Source organism: Crocodylus siamensis, chromosome 2, assembly GCF_052110815.1.
Source record: "Crocodylus siamensis isolate JL-2025a chromosome 2, ASM5211081v1, whole genome shotgun sequence".
In the NCBI taxonomy this organism is placed as follows: domain Eukaryota; kingdom Metazoa; phylum Chordata; order Crocodylia; family Crocodylidae; genus Crocodylus; species Crocodylus siamensis.
In genome coordinates this window covers 286,109,420-286,125,988 of record NC_143396.1, presented here as the reverse complement: position 1 = coordinate 286,125,988, position 16,569 = coordinate 286,109,420, and the positions used below count along the sequence as shown (strand labels likewise).

The following is a 16,569-nucleotide window of genomic DNA, read 5'->3' as shown; positions in this document are numbered from 1 at the left end:
AAGCAGTCAGCTAGGACCAGGCCCACGTCAGACTAAAAGGGACCCCTGAGTGACTGAACCCGGCTTCCTCCTATCACGGGTAACCACCTCATCTAATCCCATTGCAATCGAGCTCTGACTGAAAAGGAGATTTTGTCCCCATGACTCCTGCTGTTCCAGAAGCTAATTCCTCTAAGCATTAGAAATCTTCTAAATTTCTCGAGCTCACAATTATTCACAGCTAATTTATACATATTTGTTACCATCCCAACCTTGTTCTTTGTCTTAAGCAGCTATATTTCCCTGGCATTTACTGCCAGCGTTTTTTTAGAAAATAAGCCTATCCTGGGTCTTAATTTTGCTGGACTAAAGCCGAGCTCTCCTAGTCTGCTCTTGTAAGACAGGCTCATTCTCCTATGCATTCCAGCAGCCCTCTCTGAACCCCTCCAGAGTGAATTTATCTCTCTCTAACATGGGTAACAGATGAGCCGACACCAGTGCCTAGTACAATGGCAATAATACCACCCTATCTGTACTGGAAACACCTTGTCTAATATATTAGGACTGCATTTGCCGTTATAGCTGCTTCTCCCTGGGGGCTCATTGACATTTTATAATCGGCTCCAACAATCTTGGCTTTCTTCTTCTCTTTCTCTGCTATTTGTTTCACAGTTATTTTCTAAATAGAAGATTAAAGATTTTATCTAAGACAAGTTATAAATACACAACTAACAAGTAACACGGAACAAGGCCCAATGGGGATTCACTCGATTGAGAAGGTCACATACGCCCTGCATTATTTGATGACATTTATATTTGTGCAAGACACATGCCTAGTGCCAGATGGACTAGATTCACTGCGTCCGTGTAGAAGGATACCTGCTGAGCTGGTGAATGCAAGAAAAGCATCCTAGCGCTCTCTTTGTCTTATGGCAAAAGAATGGCAGAGGTAGCAGGGGGCCATCCACTAAGGGGTTAATTGAAATTGCAGCCAAGACTCCTTCAAGTACTTGCTAAAACTTCACCTAAAGCCCCTGGCAAAAGTAACACTCATTTTAGTGAGTGCAGAAGAAGGTGTCCTGGAGGATAATACTTTCAAGAGCACCTACATCCAATCGCCATTCCAGATGATTTAAGTTTCTATGGCATTAAGGGCGTTTTGAAAATTTTACACCAAATCAGCATCTAGGCTGGGGTTTTCCGAGGCAACAAAAGAGTGCTGTTCCTGAATCTCCCTGCATTTCAAATGGAGTTGGATATCTGCCTGAGAGACCATTAAAAGTCCCACCTACGGGCAATACATTCAACTCCATTTGTTCCACGACGTACATTTTTAACAGGTGAAATTTTTAGTGAATCCACAAACACTAGCAGCACTTTGAAGCTGACCAAAAGTGTTCTCATGGAAACAGGCTGATTTCAAGAATGTGTTTAAGAAAAAAAATATCAGGATTTGTTTCAATGAGGCTGTGTCTTTATCCTAAATATCACATCGAAGGCTTTGTTTCGCAAACCGCCGCTTCATTTCAGAGGTAATTTCCTGTTACAGTAGTAGCCAGGCAGTTTGCAGGGGTAGGCTGCTGGGATGCTCCAGCTGTTTGCAGTGGCTTTGGTTTCAGTGAGCGTCCCTCTTCTGATCAGCGGTGCAGTGCCATGGCAGTGCTCTTGCTGAGTGGAGACACGATGGTTTTTGCGACAGAAGCTACAGCAAACAGCTGCACGGGCTCACCCCCTTTCCTCAGCCACCTGCTGCAAAATTCACTGGTTGGAAACCAGCCAGATACGAATAAGCCGGGGTCTACTGTATGAACACCACAAAAAACTGGATGCCCGAACAAAATGGTTTAGCCTACTGGAAACAAAATCCTTCTCAATGGGACGCTGAAAGGGAGCTGTTGTTCCACCTCAGAAAGAAAATTTCAAAACCACATTATTTCCCATGACGCAGAAATTTTGCTTCCCCCACAGCTTCGCTGGACACATTCATCCCCCATTTCACCCGTGCGTTACCTGGAGGTGGGCAGCGGCCTGCGTCCGACTGAGTCCGTCGGCTGGGAGTCCCTGGCTCCCAATTGCATGCTCAGCCCTGATACCTTCTGCTTTTAAACATTCATTTTTTATTTTTAAAATGCCCATGCTGGAAAACACAGCCCAAAGCCATGACAACTTAAAGAAAAGGAAAAGGAATTGCCTCATTGGTTTTGTCCTCAGTGCGGTCTTCAGACTTTCTATGGTTTTATTTCTCTCCTCCTCATCTTCTTTTTCCAAAGCGATTAGCGATTTTCTCTGCAAGTGGAAAAAGGCAGATTTAGGAGACAGGGTTTAGCTCTTTTCCCATGCAGACCAAATACACCGGTGCTTACTCTCCTGTACAGCGCATTAGGAAGGCTAATGTTTGCCATACTCGCAGCGCTGACCAAACGGCCACGTCAGCAAGGCACAGCTAAAATCGAGATATGTGCACAATGATATTCTGGGATGAAATATTTGTGTGTATTGCATTCATGTCTACAGACTTTCCCAGCACAGCTTAGGGCACCAATGGGTTAGGAGCGGTGCAGACCCAGAACAAACAGCATCGACCGTGCCCTCTCCCACCGTCCTGAACACTTCTTCATAATTCTCTCCTGGTCAGGGAAGGATCATCCCTGTTTTATAGACAAGGGAACTGAAGCAGAGAGGCCAAATGAGTCACCCAGGCTCTCACTGCCGCTAGTCAGGAATAAAAGACAAATATCCCAACCCTTTTTTGTATACTGACCATGAAAACAAGCTCCCTTTTTTACCTTGCTCTGCAAAATTAGTAACTCTGTTTGCTTTTGGAGGGGAGAGGAGAGAGGCGAGCATGGGGGATGACTGCACAGCTAATGCTGACCTCCAAAAACATCATCACAAGATTGGCTTCAAAATTCAGGAAAAAAACAGAGTCCCTTCTATTTGCATGTTCATTTTCGAACCTCGATTATTCGTGTTTTTGAGCTTCTTTCCTCAATAACCACCAAAAACGTACTTTAAAAAAACCAAACCCAAAGGCAGAGGTTCTCATATGAATCACACGACTCCAGGAGCAGAGGATGAGAGGAGGAAATGGCTACCTATCAACTAATCTCAAAAATTGTCATGAAAATCCTGCGAGCTTACTGACCCTGGAGCTGAACCGTAACTTTATACATAAACACACCTGAGCCTGTGTATAGACACACACACAAATGTCTGTTTACTGTGCATGTTAAACCCCATTTCTCTCTCTTTTGCACATCGCTACTAGCAGCAGGCAGCGTGGAGGTATATCTCAGGCATGCTCAAAGCTAACAGCTCTGTCTATTTGAATGGCAATGCTGCAGACTTGCTGGCTTCTCTCCTCACCCACCTGGATTCTGTTTCCTAATAGTGGGAAATGTCCATCAGTGAAATTCTGAGCAAACAATGAACAATAAAGCAAGGAGGTGGTTTTTTGGGAGGGGAGGTTGTTTTTTTTTTTAAATGATTGCTTCCGCTAAAGCCGTCTCCTTGCTGGTAATGCAACTGGACAACGGTCAGCAGAGCACTACAAAGAAGGATGCTGCCCTGAAGAAATACTTGATGAATGATGTGAATAAGCTGCCAAAAAACCCATGTGGAAGTCATGGGGGTGACACTTCATCTCCTCTGCATGGCCAAGGTGGGGTGTGCATGGCAGGATTGACGCGTTTGCAATGCCACAGCCCAGCGCCCACATCTGAAAAGTGCCAACAGGCAGTATAACCATACCAGGCTTAGGAAAGCACCTGAAAATGCTAAATCCCCAGGGCGGAGGACTCTAGCCTCTCAGACCGGCAGCAAAAGCCTTTGTGCCTTCCAGCAAATGGAGCAAAGAGGGTTTTCACCTGAGTGGAGCTGGTGGCTCTTCTAATTCTCACTGACATAAGGTGAAGCAAATGCCATGTATTGATTTTTTCTTCTTTAATAGTAATTAACAATTCCCCCTCCCCTTCCTGGCTTTCCCCCTCCACCTCTGCCCCTGCCCGAGGGCAATTCATGAGCTCAGAAGTCAAACAGGGCAACAAAGGTGGCAACAGGCCCTTCTCCCACGCCTCGCTTCCCATGTGAACAGACCCGGGTTACTCTTCGAAGTGCTGGAAACAGCAGTGGTTTGGATGCACTTCACCAATCCAACAGCCACCAAACAGGGCTGAAAGACTACCACGCCCATCGAGAGGGCAGACGGGGGCATGGCTACATCAGGCCACCCACAGAGAGGATGCCGGATAATCGGAACGGTCCTGCTCCCGTTCCAGACCCTGGGGAAGCCCCCTGCCTGGAACCGCTGCCGAGTCAACACTGAGCCCTTTTGGTGCTGCTGAGAGAAAGGAGGGGAGGGCATCCCGACAGAGCACGCGTCCAGATGTCTGCAGTCCAACAGCCGCGATCATGGCCCTGTGAACACAGGGCATCACGGGGATGTGCCATGGCCAAATTCTGCAGCAGGTACAATTGGGGAGTGGAGGGGGGACCCCTGAAAGATAAATGCAGTCCACAGACCATCCCTTGTGTTGCTCAGATACTGCATTTCACAGTGGGACACAGATGATGGAGGGACAGCACACGGCTGCATGATGCAAGCAGCCAGGAGAAGCTGGAGGTTTTGACAGCAAGAGAGGGACAGGCAGGGTTTGGGGAATACATGGGGAGCTCTGGAGGCTTTTAGCCCAGGAGGAGGGATACTGTCGTTTCTCCTTTCCCTCGACTAAGGATATGCGTAACTTGGACTCTTGGTCCCCCGTCCCAGCACGCAACAACAGCAGCAGTCTCTCGCTGCACCCAGTGGTGACTCTTGACTGCACCCAGAGGTGACAGGCCAGCCGGGCTGTCTGCAGGACAGTAGTGGGTGCTGCACATTAGGTTTCAGAGTGAACATGCCATCTCTACAAATGGAGCAGGCTGTGCAGTTCAAAGCTATCGTTTTGGACCGTCCACCTGCATTTTCAGATTTCCCCGGGCCTGTTTTGCTTTGCTACCACTAGAAGAAACCCAGGGCACGTTTCCGATTCAGGACCCCTGCTCTGCCATGGGGCAAATCCTACATACAGCGTGTCCAAATGGCTGTGGAAGGGGAGAGCCCCTGGGCCCCATGTGTTCAAGTCCTACAGGAGACCTGCCCATCAGGAAGCCTGTGTACTACGTAGGACTCAGCAGCTGCTCTGGGAACAGAAACTTTCCAAGGGGAACGGGACTGGAAGGAGAAATCACATAATCAACACTCCAGATGTTTATTTGCACAGACAGATTTATATGCAGCCTTTGCCTGGGCTGGATTACAAGGATTGCAAGTCTTTAAGCCTTCTGGAGGACATGAATTCAGAGGCAGGGGACCTTGCCCGAGACCTTCCACCTCGCAGAAGGTCGTGGAGTGAAAAGGGGCTCCACAATTTGGGCTTCACCTGCTTTGAGAGCTGAGGTATTGGGTCCACCCTGGCAATAATGCAAGGCTTCCCCTGAAGTGCCTGGCACCGCAGAGAGCCTGCAGCGCAGCCCTGTGACTTGCTTGCAGGCTGGATCATGATGGTGGCGAAGGGGGCGACGTCACCTGCCTCGCTCCCCCCGCAAGGCCCGATTCCACTAACTATAGTGGGACCCTGGACTGAGTTTCATCCCTTGCCATGTTATAACTGTATAGGACAAGACCCATGGCTACTTTCATGTGCCATGATAGTGTAGTGACCTAGCCCAGTGACATCCCATACACTGAAATAGTTAATACTAGAGGCGCTTCCGTACCACCATGACCGACTTACCAGCCGGACACTGCTCTTCAAGCGGCTGGGCTGTATATCAGAAACCGGATCGATGTTGGCCGATACACCTCCTTAAAAATCAGCTATCGGTATTGGCCCCAAAAATCTCTTGGTGCACCCCTGGTTAATACGTTCCACATGCCTCTCCTCTTTGATCCAGGGCCTCTGGTTAAAGCCATTAAAGTGGCTGGAAACTTATTTTTGGGCCTTCAGACAAACAAATGTGGCACTTCTCCACTGCAGTTGCTTGGACAGCTGAGCAACAGCACCCAGATGTCCAACAGCTGCTTTCCTCCCTTCTCATCAATACAGCCCCGGCTTGGTCCCTGTCCTAGTAAGGGAGCATTTTCCTTTGCGAGGAACTTGGGGAGTAAGCAATGCTCCATGGTAATACAGGTGGTGGACCTGGGCCCTTGCCTGGCCTGACCTGTGTTTCTTCCTGTGCTGCCTCAGAGGGCAAGCCCTCTGCTCTGTAAGGAAGCCGTCCTGGGAGGCTTAACTTCTGCCCTGTAGTGAAGGCTGGGAGACAAGGCAAAGGAAGAAAAGCACAAGTTCAGAGCCTCAGGGCCCCAGTAAAATTAAAGAGCCACATGCCCCATTAGCGATGCCCCATTAGCAATGTCCGGAGAACTGGCAGATCAAAGGCTCTGCAGAGCTGGCAAGGCACCGGGAAGCTTTGATCACAAAGACTCTCGGTTTCTTACAGCCAGGGTGCAAGAGAGCTGACCAGAGAAAGGCCCAGCTTCTCCAGGCGAGAGGCCACGCACATGTCCACGATCCAACTCAACCATCCCCCTGACACTCCAGCTTTCCCCAACTGGCCTTCCCCTGCTCTGTCCCATCTGCCCATCACTACCTGTGACCTTGCCCTGTCTCCTAGATCTTTGGGACCAATGCTCCACCCTATGGCTACGTACCTGAGCCCAAAGATGTTTGTTTCATTATTGCAGCATGTGGAGGGAGTTTTTTTTTTTTTTAAACATCGGAGAACCGTGATCTTTTAAAGAAACTCATAACTAAACTACAACTCAACAAGAAATTATATAACACACCTGGCTTATATATAACCCACCTGGCTAACATGAAACGTGGCACCTTTCAGTCTTTAAAAGGGAAATTTCTAACTAAGAAAAAAAATGCAGGAGTTAGAATAGAAATCGGAAGCCTAAAATTTAGTCAACTAGTGCTTTGACCTTCATGGCAGTGCTATAACTCTAAAACATTTGGGATTAGACGGCTAATGGTCTGAAGCACTGCGATGGTGCCAAAGTCTTTGCTTCCAAAGCATTTCTTTCAGACGAGGGCAGATGCACAATTTGCTGAGTATCAAGCAATTAGAGTGTTGCCTTGCCGGATAGTCTACCTGCCCAGATAATATACAGCAATTAAGGAAAAAACAGGAGGTGCCTGGAGAAAGATGAATGTGTTTGAAACAGAGGAGGTGGTATGGGGGTTGGGGAGAGGCAAGATGGAGAAGACGTGTGGTTTGCAAAGCAGCTATTAAAAGCTAAAGCAGCATGGTTTCCCACAGCATTCTTGCCTAGTCTGCGTTTGTCTTTCAATTTACAAGCTGTCAGGGCTCAGACCGCACCTATGTTTGAGTCTTGCAAAGGACCAGGCACAATGACAGGAATAATAACTAATAATTTTGTGTCCATAAATATCCTCTCATAAGCCGGCATGCCCAGAGAGATGCACTTATGGGCTATGCTTGGAATGCAGTGTCACATCAAATGCCAAATCCAGGCTCTCAAAGCATCTTACCATCTATAGCATCCTGGGCCCCTACATCAAGAGGACCACAACGTAGTAGAGACAGCCTGCTGGAGCCAGCGACTATAGGAGGTGTCTGTTATAAGGCAGTGACTTGCGTTGCGAGAAGAGATAAGTAAGAGGTCTGGGGGCTGTAATTTTCAAAGAAACTGAAGGGTATTAAGAACCTAACTCCTGTGTACATTTAAGCTGTTTCCTTAAAAAAAAAAAATGCCAGCCAGAGGAAAAAATGCCAAAGCACCGCATGCCTTTATCTGTGGAATTATGGCAGCCTCTGCACGGCCTGATAAGATAGCCAGTGTGAGCCATCCTTACTTACTCATGTTGTGTGTGGGTGCAAACGCTGTATGGAAAACGTACAATGAAGACAGAAAGTTGACTTTCAAGGGGGAGAAGAGATGGGACTTGGTATGGATTCTCTGACCCAAAACACTTTTGAGTATAAAAGTTGATTGTACCTTACCTACATTTTTCCACAACATTTAAAAAAAATATATTTATGCCAGAAAAAGATTTGTTAAAATACTTACAGCAGCCATAGAATTTAGCTGATCAATGTAAAACTCAGGCCAGCTGGTTGCTCCTTTATTTTCTTCCTGGTCCTGAAAAGAAGCACATAGGAAGAAATAGGGTTACTTTCTCATCTTCTCTGGACTGCCCCAGTATACAATGATCTCATTTATACTGGTGTAATCACCAAGCCACCAAGCTTGGTTTTCCACATTCAGAATTCACCATGCGAGACGTTCGGATACAGGCACATTACTTGGTCTACTTAATGGAGAGATCTATGCTTCGAGTTATCCCATATGCGATATATGTTACAAGGTCTGATTTTAACTAAGTGCTTCCCAATTAAATACGACTGCGGTCTAAGGTTCTTAGACGCTGTGAAATTCTAAACCCAGATTTTTCCATACTGATACTTTAAAAATGCCTCAAGTGAAAGCTTTAGAGGGGACAGCTTTGTTGCATGTGCTAAAGCTGCCTTTGGAGATTTTCTTTTTAAACAGCAAAATAGTATAAATATGTAAGTCATGGATTCCATGTAGAAAGAAGCTGCCACCTACCTAAATTCATATCAGGACATTCAACAAGAACAAAAAGACACTCACTTTGGGGGTGTCGGGACTTCTCCAAAAATACTGGGGTTAATGACCTTTCCAGCTATAGCCTTTCAAGGGTTCTTGGGTCTTTCCAGACCGCAACCCCACATGCCACTATTTAGAAGCAGCCATCCTCAGATGTACTTCCAGCTCCTCAGCCCCCAGATGTGGAAGAATGGCAAAGGGAGCCTTCCAGGACCAGTTGAAAGGGACAAGTGTACAGAAATAGGCCCATAACATCCATCATTAAGCCAACTGCTGGTTCCCGCCTTTGGCTTCACAATTTAGCTGCTACACTGCATGATTTAGAGTCCATCCATCTCCCCTGTAGATGACAAGACCGCTGGTGGGGATACATCAGACATTTTCAGGCCCTTCTGTGTTCTGGTATATGAGCCTCTGGCTCTCTTTGAAGGGAGTAAACCTTTTAATGTCATCTCCTACCAAGAAAATATCTGAGAGCTGGAAGATAAAGCTATTTATGGCGTTGGAAATGTGCCCTCATGGTAACAACTTCTTGATGAAAGACACTTCCAGATTTGTTTTCTCTTCTTGAGAGCACGTTTCCCCTGCCTTGAAAGTTTACTTTTTAATCCCCATAGAAAAGGAAAACAAGACATGGATATTTTTAAATCCAAATACAGAAAATCATCATGTCGGCAAAGGGTGATGGGCAGCCTCACCTTGCTGCTGTTTACCAAAAGAAGTGGGTATTGCAGTATCTGCAGCACAGCAAGTACCACAGCACCCTTCTGGGTCTGAATGCGAGTGACACAAATAAACTGAATCAAGAACAAATGTGGACCTCCAAAGGGCAGACTGTGATGCATTAAGGGGACAGATGAGTAGTGTCAGCTGGACTGAGGAGCTCAAGGACTTGGATGTGGAGGAAACCTGAACATTTCTTTAAGCAAGAGTACTAACACATACAGGACGCAGTCTTCCAAGCAACGGATACAACTTTTAGAAAGGGATTCCAGACTGAATGGTAAAAGCAAGGCTTCTGAAGATTTGGAAGGAAAGAAGAATAAAATAAAGACATATAAGTGAATGTAAAATGGGGAGTAAATGTAAAATGGGGTATAATGTAACAAATTCACTAAAGGACGATTGCATGAGATTAACTTGATAAAATAATAATCCATTTGCTGACTTGGTAGCGCTCATCTAGCTGGACTTCACTCGGGCATCTGAGGTAGCAATAACTTAAAGTGAAGATGAAAATCTGAAGGAGCTGTGGTAGGGCACTTGCAGCACCCGCCACTTCAAGGGCTGAGCCAAGCAGCCAGCAGGACATTTTAGCTATCTGGCCGCCAATATAAACACAGCAGTTTGCTGCTGGCAGCAGGCAGTAACATTGCCTGGCTGCAAGGCTGAATGCAACACCCTAGAGGTAAGGGAGGAGCTGTAGGGGATGGTTTGAAGGCTCCTGGTCCTGGGCATGACCTAAAACTGCACCCTGCTGGGAGTGGGTGACCTGGTGAGGCTCTCAGTGGTGCGGGAGCCTCCAGGAAATACCAGGCCAGTTACCACCCCCATGAAAGGCAGGTCGGAGCACCTTAATAACCCCAGCTCCCACAACCTGGTGGGTTACCCTGTAGAAGGACCAAGAAGGCAGACCCAATTAGAGAGGGGGCTAGAGGCTCAGAGACCTGACTTGAACTCCCTCGACTGGGCAATGCTGGGGCCAGGACCAGAAGGGTCAAAAGGGCCAGGGGGCACCGCGAGGGATGCCCAGAGCTGAGGGCCTGGGGTTTCTGACTGGCCTTGAAGGTGAGGCCAGCGCCTAGGTGCCCAAAGTCCCAGGGGGACCACACCCGAGAGGAGAAATAGTTTCAGGGAGATAGGCAGCTCTGAATGAGGGTGGAGTAGTCCGCCTGAGTGGAGGGATCCAGTTGGGGTCCGGATTGGAGGATTCTGGGGCCAATGAGGTTAACATCTGTGGATGCCATCTGCGAGGCTTGCACTACAGTGTAGGGGAGGAATGGAGCCGCAGACAGTGCCTCCTTGCATCAGGGAAAGAAACAGGCAGCCTCCCGCCTAATTAATATCATAATTATAAATCATCAAGCCGTGGCAGGAAAGAAGGTGAGTGGCTGGCCCAGAAACAGGTGGGCGGGCCGATAACACATCAGCCCAGAGAAAGCCCTCTGTTATAAACTGCAAGGTGGCTAAGGCATGGGCTCAAGGGATATGGCAGCAGATAGAGCTGAAAGGGGAGGAATCAGGCAGGAGGGAGCTCACTGGTGGGACTTCTCCCAAAGTCGGTCTTGGGAGCAATCTAAGTTCATATTTTCATTAAGGACTTTGCCAGCAGGACCTGAACCCAGGTCCTCTCATAACCAAACTCAAGACTCTTCCTTCTACCAAAGCACTGAATGCACAGCTGGCAGGTGCATGAAATAGGGGACACAGATCTAGGGCCAGATGAACCCTTTACTGGGTCCTAGGCAAACAAACTTGTGGACCCCTACTTTGTTTTTTTTTTAATTGTTAATTATAATATGTAAAATAAGCATACCGGGGCCCTAGACATGTGACTAGTTTGCCTATGCATTACTTTGGTCCCTACTGCCCTCTGTACAGTCAACCCTCTGTACCCTCTCCCCCTTCCACTCATCTATCCTTGCAAATACCAGGGACTTTGCTCAGTCAGGTGGGACTGCACAAGTCACACTTGGGCAGCTGACTTCCAGATTGCTGATCTTTCCCTCCTGCAGGCAGATGTATTATTTTATTCTACAGGATTTTTCCCCATTCAGGCACGCCAATTTAAAGGATAATGTTACAGCATTCCCTCCCAACCTTCAATCTGTGCTAAATTTCAGAATCAAACCTTCTGCCCCCTGCCTCACCAAGCTATTTATACCCCCTAAAATAAGGTCTTATAATGGAACTGCTAACCCAGGCTTATTTCTGGCCTAGAGAACCAGGCTGATGTTACAGGAATGTAAGACAGCTGTATCTGCTCCGAGTGCAGTTTTACAGAGACACTGTTTGTCCAAAAAGTTAATGATCACACCTAGAAAATTGAGGTTAAAAAAAAAAATTCATTTTGATGGTTGGGTAAGATAACCCTGAATGCAAGCAGGTGGGCGTGAGCTTCAAGTGCAAGCATCTCTCTAAAAATATCCACCTCGCAGCGAGTCTGCAGCCAGTGCATCAGAAACACCAGATCCCCTTGTAAGGCAGCCAAGTCTGCAAATGAACCCATTCCCCTCACTTACAAGGCTGGTGAATTCACGGTCAGCTCCCTTGTTCCCAGGGGAGAGTGGGGAGCACCAGCTGTTTCGCACGAGCAATGTGCATTACCAGAACGATCCAAGAGAGAGAATTAGGTCAGTCCCACAGACGACCATCGGTTTGCTTAAGTGGCCTGCAGCCAAGAACCAGCATTAGAAAGCACCGAAAAACAATTATGCCGCGTATGAAAAAGGACAAGGTTAGGAATAAACACAGAATAAAAGTCACATTGTTCATTAAAAAAAAAATCCTTGGATTTATGTTGTGCTTTCAAAAGCAAGGCACAGAAAAGAAGCCTTTCCTTTAATAGGCTCATTCTCATTTTACCATCAGAAGGGGCCAGACAATTCCCACCCCCCAGCGATTCCTACCTCAAGCCCATAACTTCTGCTGAGCAAACACAAGGTTTTCAAGAACTTTATACAGGGAGAACTATCTAGCGGCTACCCTACTTGCTCTGCAACCTCAGCACTTACCAAGCAAACATACCAGCCTTCCTCCAAGTGTTAATAAGCACCTTTGTGTCCAACACATTTCCCCGTCTTGGCTGGCACACTGGGATTCCCCAGTGCCAACACTGCAGTGTGCTAATAGTCTGCTGAAAGCTCTCCACATTTGACCCTGCAAGCTAAGAGGTGGCAGCAGCAGCCTCCTCAGAAGAATCATCATCTTCACTTCATTAATGATACATCAAGCGGACCTGCAAGGAAACCACCACCTGTTTTGTCCCAAAGCATTGAGGATCATCTTCTTTAGGTACTGAGCATGACGACCTTCCCCTGAAGTCTGTGGGAGGTGAGGCTGTTCAGCACTTCTGAGATCAACTCTCAAACCTTTAATGGGACAGAAGCATGAGGCCACCTTGGGTTGTTTCAAAACAAGACAGTGCTTGGCACTTCGTCGGCTGTTGGGTCCTGGATACAGCTGCTCAGACAATTCCTGTCTCTTCCCGGAATGGTTGAATTTTTGGCAGGATGTCAATAAAAGAAAACACTGTCATGCCATTGGTGGGGAGGAGGGTCCTCGTGGAAGTCCAGGTGTTGGGATGGCACCGCTGGAGGCACATTGCTTCAGCTGGGAACCCAGCCCATTGAAGAGAACAGAAGTGCAGGACCCCAACCTACCACTTCCCTGAGGCTGCATGAAAGCATTTCCCCTTCCAAAACATTCAAGTTGGACATTTTTGGGGTTCCCAGGTTTTGGTTCTCTCTGAAATGTGTTGGCCATCAGGGGAGATTATGCTTAGGGGCAATCAACATGGGTTCATTCGAGGCAGGTCTTGTCAGACCAACTTGGTGGCCTTCTATGACCAGGTCACAAAATCCTTGGATGCAAGTGTTGCAGTGGACATAGTCTTTTTGGACTTTAGGAAGGCCTTCGACACCGTCTCTCACCCCGTTCTCATTAAAAATTAGGCGATTGCAGTGTCGATGCTTACAGTCAGATGGCTCATAAATTGACTGGAGGGCTGCACCCAGAGAGTGGTGATGGACGGTCATTTTTGACCTGGAGGGATGTGGGCAGTGGGGCTCCCCAGGCCTCGGTCCTCGGGCCCGCACTGTTCAACATCTTCTTCAGCAACTTGGACGAGGGGGTAAAAAGCACCCTGTTCAAATTCACAGATGACACTAAAATGTGGGGAGAAGTGAACACACTAGAAGAGAGGGACAGGCTACAACTAGATTTGGACAGGTTACAGGGGTGGGTGGATGAGAACAGGATGGGTTTCAATATGGACAAGCGCAAGGTGTTGCACCTGGAGAGGAAGAACCGGCACCATACCTACAGGCTGGGGAACTCCCTTCTTGTCAGCAAAGAGGCAGAAAAGGATCTTGGAGTCATCACTGATTCCAAGGTGAACCTGGGCCGCCAATGTGGGGATGCAGTCAGGAAGGCCAACCACACCTTGTCACGTATCCGCAAATGCATCACAAGCAGGTCCAAGGAGGTGATCCTCCCCCTCTATGCAGCACTGGTCAGGCCGCAGCTCTGGGCACTGCACTTCAGGAGGGATGTGGACAACATGGAGAGGGTCCAGAGGAGGCCACCCGCATGATCAGGGTCAGTAGGGCAGACCCTATGAGGACCTGAACCTGTTCAGCCTCCACAAGAGAAGGCTGAGAGGGGACATGGTGGCCACCTATAAACTTGCCAAGGGAGCAGGCAATGGAAGAGTCCCTGTTACCCCGAGCACTACCAGAAGTAACAAGGAATAATGGCCATAAGTTGACTGAGAGTAGATTCAGGCTAGATATCAGGAGGCATTACTTCACAGTCAGGGCGGCTAGGAGCTGGAACTAACTTCCAAGGGAAGTGGTACTTGCCCCTAGGCTGGGGGTCTTTAAAAGGAGGCTAGATAGCCACCTAGCTGGGGTCATTTGACCCCAGCATCCTTTCCTGCCCATGGCAGGGGGTCGGACTTGATGATCTGCTTAGGTCCCTTCCAACCCTACCAACAAGGAAACTATGAAATTACGTGCAAATGACAGTCATCTAGCCAAAAAAAATCCAAATTTTCTATCAGATATGCTTTTGGCTGGGATATTTTCCAGCCAGCACTACCCTACCTTACATAGTAATTCACTTTTTTTTTTGAGAGAGAGAGAGAGAGACAGAGAGAGCGCACGAGTGAGCAAGCACACAAGCAATGAAGTCACAGCATTTCCAAATTCACCAGCACAATTACAAATTTCCTCTTTCAGTTCAGGCCTTGAAAATTTCACTCACTCTAGGGCAGCAGTTAGCAACCTATGGACCATGGGCCCCCAACCTTGCAAAGCTATTTTAGCTTCCCCCACCTCTGTGGGCCAGATGTTTCAGTGGCAGGGGGCTGTGGAGCAGGTCAGAAGCTCTAGCCTGGCTCTGGTCCAAGCTAGGTTATTTTAGCCTGCTGTAACCATTGCTGACCACTGCTCTAGGGCAAGGAGAAATACTTCCCAAGCAAGAGAGATTTGCTTCTATAGAAAACGAATATTCACTAACAAAGTCCCAAACAGATGGTCTTGGGAAGAGTTTTTTATTTTTGCAGTAAGACTGGCTAGAACCAGGTGCTAGGCTGTCTTCTCTCATCTGCAGAGCCAGCCCCACACCTTGGTTACCATTCATGGCTTTGATAACCATTGGAAGAGTAAAAGCTTTTACTGCCAGTAGTTAACAGCTAAGTTGACAAACGTCAGGGCGGTTTCACTCTACGGCAGGTTGGGAAAGCTGTCGGTCATAATCCTAGAAAGGGCACTGGCATTGGTGACGTGTACAGGGTGCACGTGCACCCCCTGGAAGTGCCAGTGGCGAAGCCAGTGATCAGCTGCTGGCCCCCCCTGGTGAGGAAGTGGCAGGGGGGATGGACCCCCCCCCCCCGCCCCTTGGCAATCTGGTGCCCCACCCCAGACTCAGGAGGCACTAGTTGCCCATGGGCGCTGGAGTTATACTTAAGGTGACAGCCCCAAAGCGGAGCCTGGGAGGGAAAGGACCAGATCCCATTCATGCCAAGTCAATATATCTTCACTTGGCACAGCATACAGGACCTCTGGGACTGATGACACACAGGAGAAGAAAGAGACCCTCCTCTTCCCAGGAGACGAAGAGGATTGGGAGCTTTAGGTTTATCCAGCCAACCTGAGCTGGAAAAGGGCACTTCTGAACTGTGGTATCTCAGCTAAACATCTCCCAATCCATCACCCAAAATGCCACACACCACAGATCTCCTAGGGCAAAAGCTGAACTACAGAGAAGCTCGATGCAGCACCAAGCTTTGAAGGTTAGAAGCCTACTCCCTCACTAGGGGATGCTTTGAATCTGCCTTTTGGTTTGAGTCTTTAGGATTGACCTGGGTCACATTTTCAAGTTTCTCTGCAACTGCGAAGGTGAAAAACTTCCATTTCATGACACAATGAAGTGGAGAGTCTTACATAGATAGCCACTTGAATACAGAAGCTGGGGCTTCCAGAAATAACCCACTAATTATTGCAAGAGGTGGTGACACTCGTCACACTCCATGTCTGAAGAACAAATAGGGGTAGACCTACAGGAAGGCCAAGTTTTAGGCCTAGGGTCAAAGACCGTCTGTTACTGAGGTTCTGCCCCCAGCAGCCAACCTCCCCAACTCCCCGCCATAGTTTAGGGTGAGAAGTAGAAGGTAACTTTTAGCCATTAGAGAAATAAGCTCCTGGATCAGCCTCCAGTAGGAGTAGTGGGGACAAAAAACCCAAATACTTGTAATCTTGTTAGTAAATGTGACAAGTTTATCTGATGTGAACGCAACGGTCTGGACTTGACAACTCCATTCCCGCCTTACGTTCTTCTGTTGATATCTAGAAACCCTTAACAAAATCTCCCCAGATTATTTCAGCAGTGAAAACACTCAACCTGTTCCTTTGCAGGGAGAAGGGCACAGATGGAAAATTCAGTCTCATTCCAACTCTGGTTTCCAGAGACGGGGCTCAAGGAGGAAATGGCCCTAATGACAGGAGCAAATCTCATTTTCCTCCACAGATGCGCACAAACCAATTTCAAAGAAGTTAATAATACACTAGCAGAGGCAGTTCTGATTCATGAAGCAATAGGATCCCCCTGCAGGCTAATGCTTTCAATGAGTCCCAGAACTTGCTTGGGTTTCTGAGCAATTCGGCTCTCAGCACCACCTCCGGCTAATGGCCTTGATGTTTCCACCATAATAAAAATACCTCCCTCTGCAG

General features: G+C 47.8%; 1 protein-coding gene across 2 annotated transcripts in view; it reads right to left on the bottom strand.

Moving 5' to 3' along the window:
- The window catches only part of DAAM1 (dishevelled associated activator of morphogenesis 1), a 178,419-nt gene that overhangs the window by 47,930 nt on the left and 113,920 nt on the right, over positions 1 to 16,569 (bottom strand). For both annotated transcript variants that reach the window (XM_090034296.1, XM_090034297.1), the window contains exons 4-5: positions 8,057 to 8,128; positions 2,171 to 2,265 (exon numbers count right to left, since the gene is read on the bottom strand). In XM_090034296.1, coding sequence (XP_089890422.1) covers positions 2,171 to 2,265; positions 8,057 to 8,128 — 167 coding nt within the window. The remainder of the gene's footprint in view (positions 1 to 2,170; positions 2,266 to 8,056; positions 8,129 to 16,569) is intronic.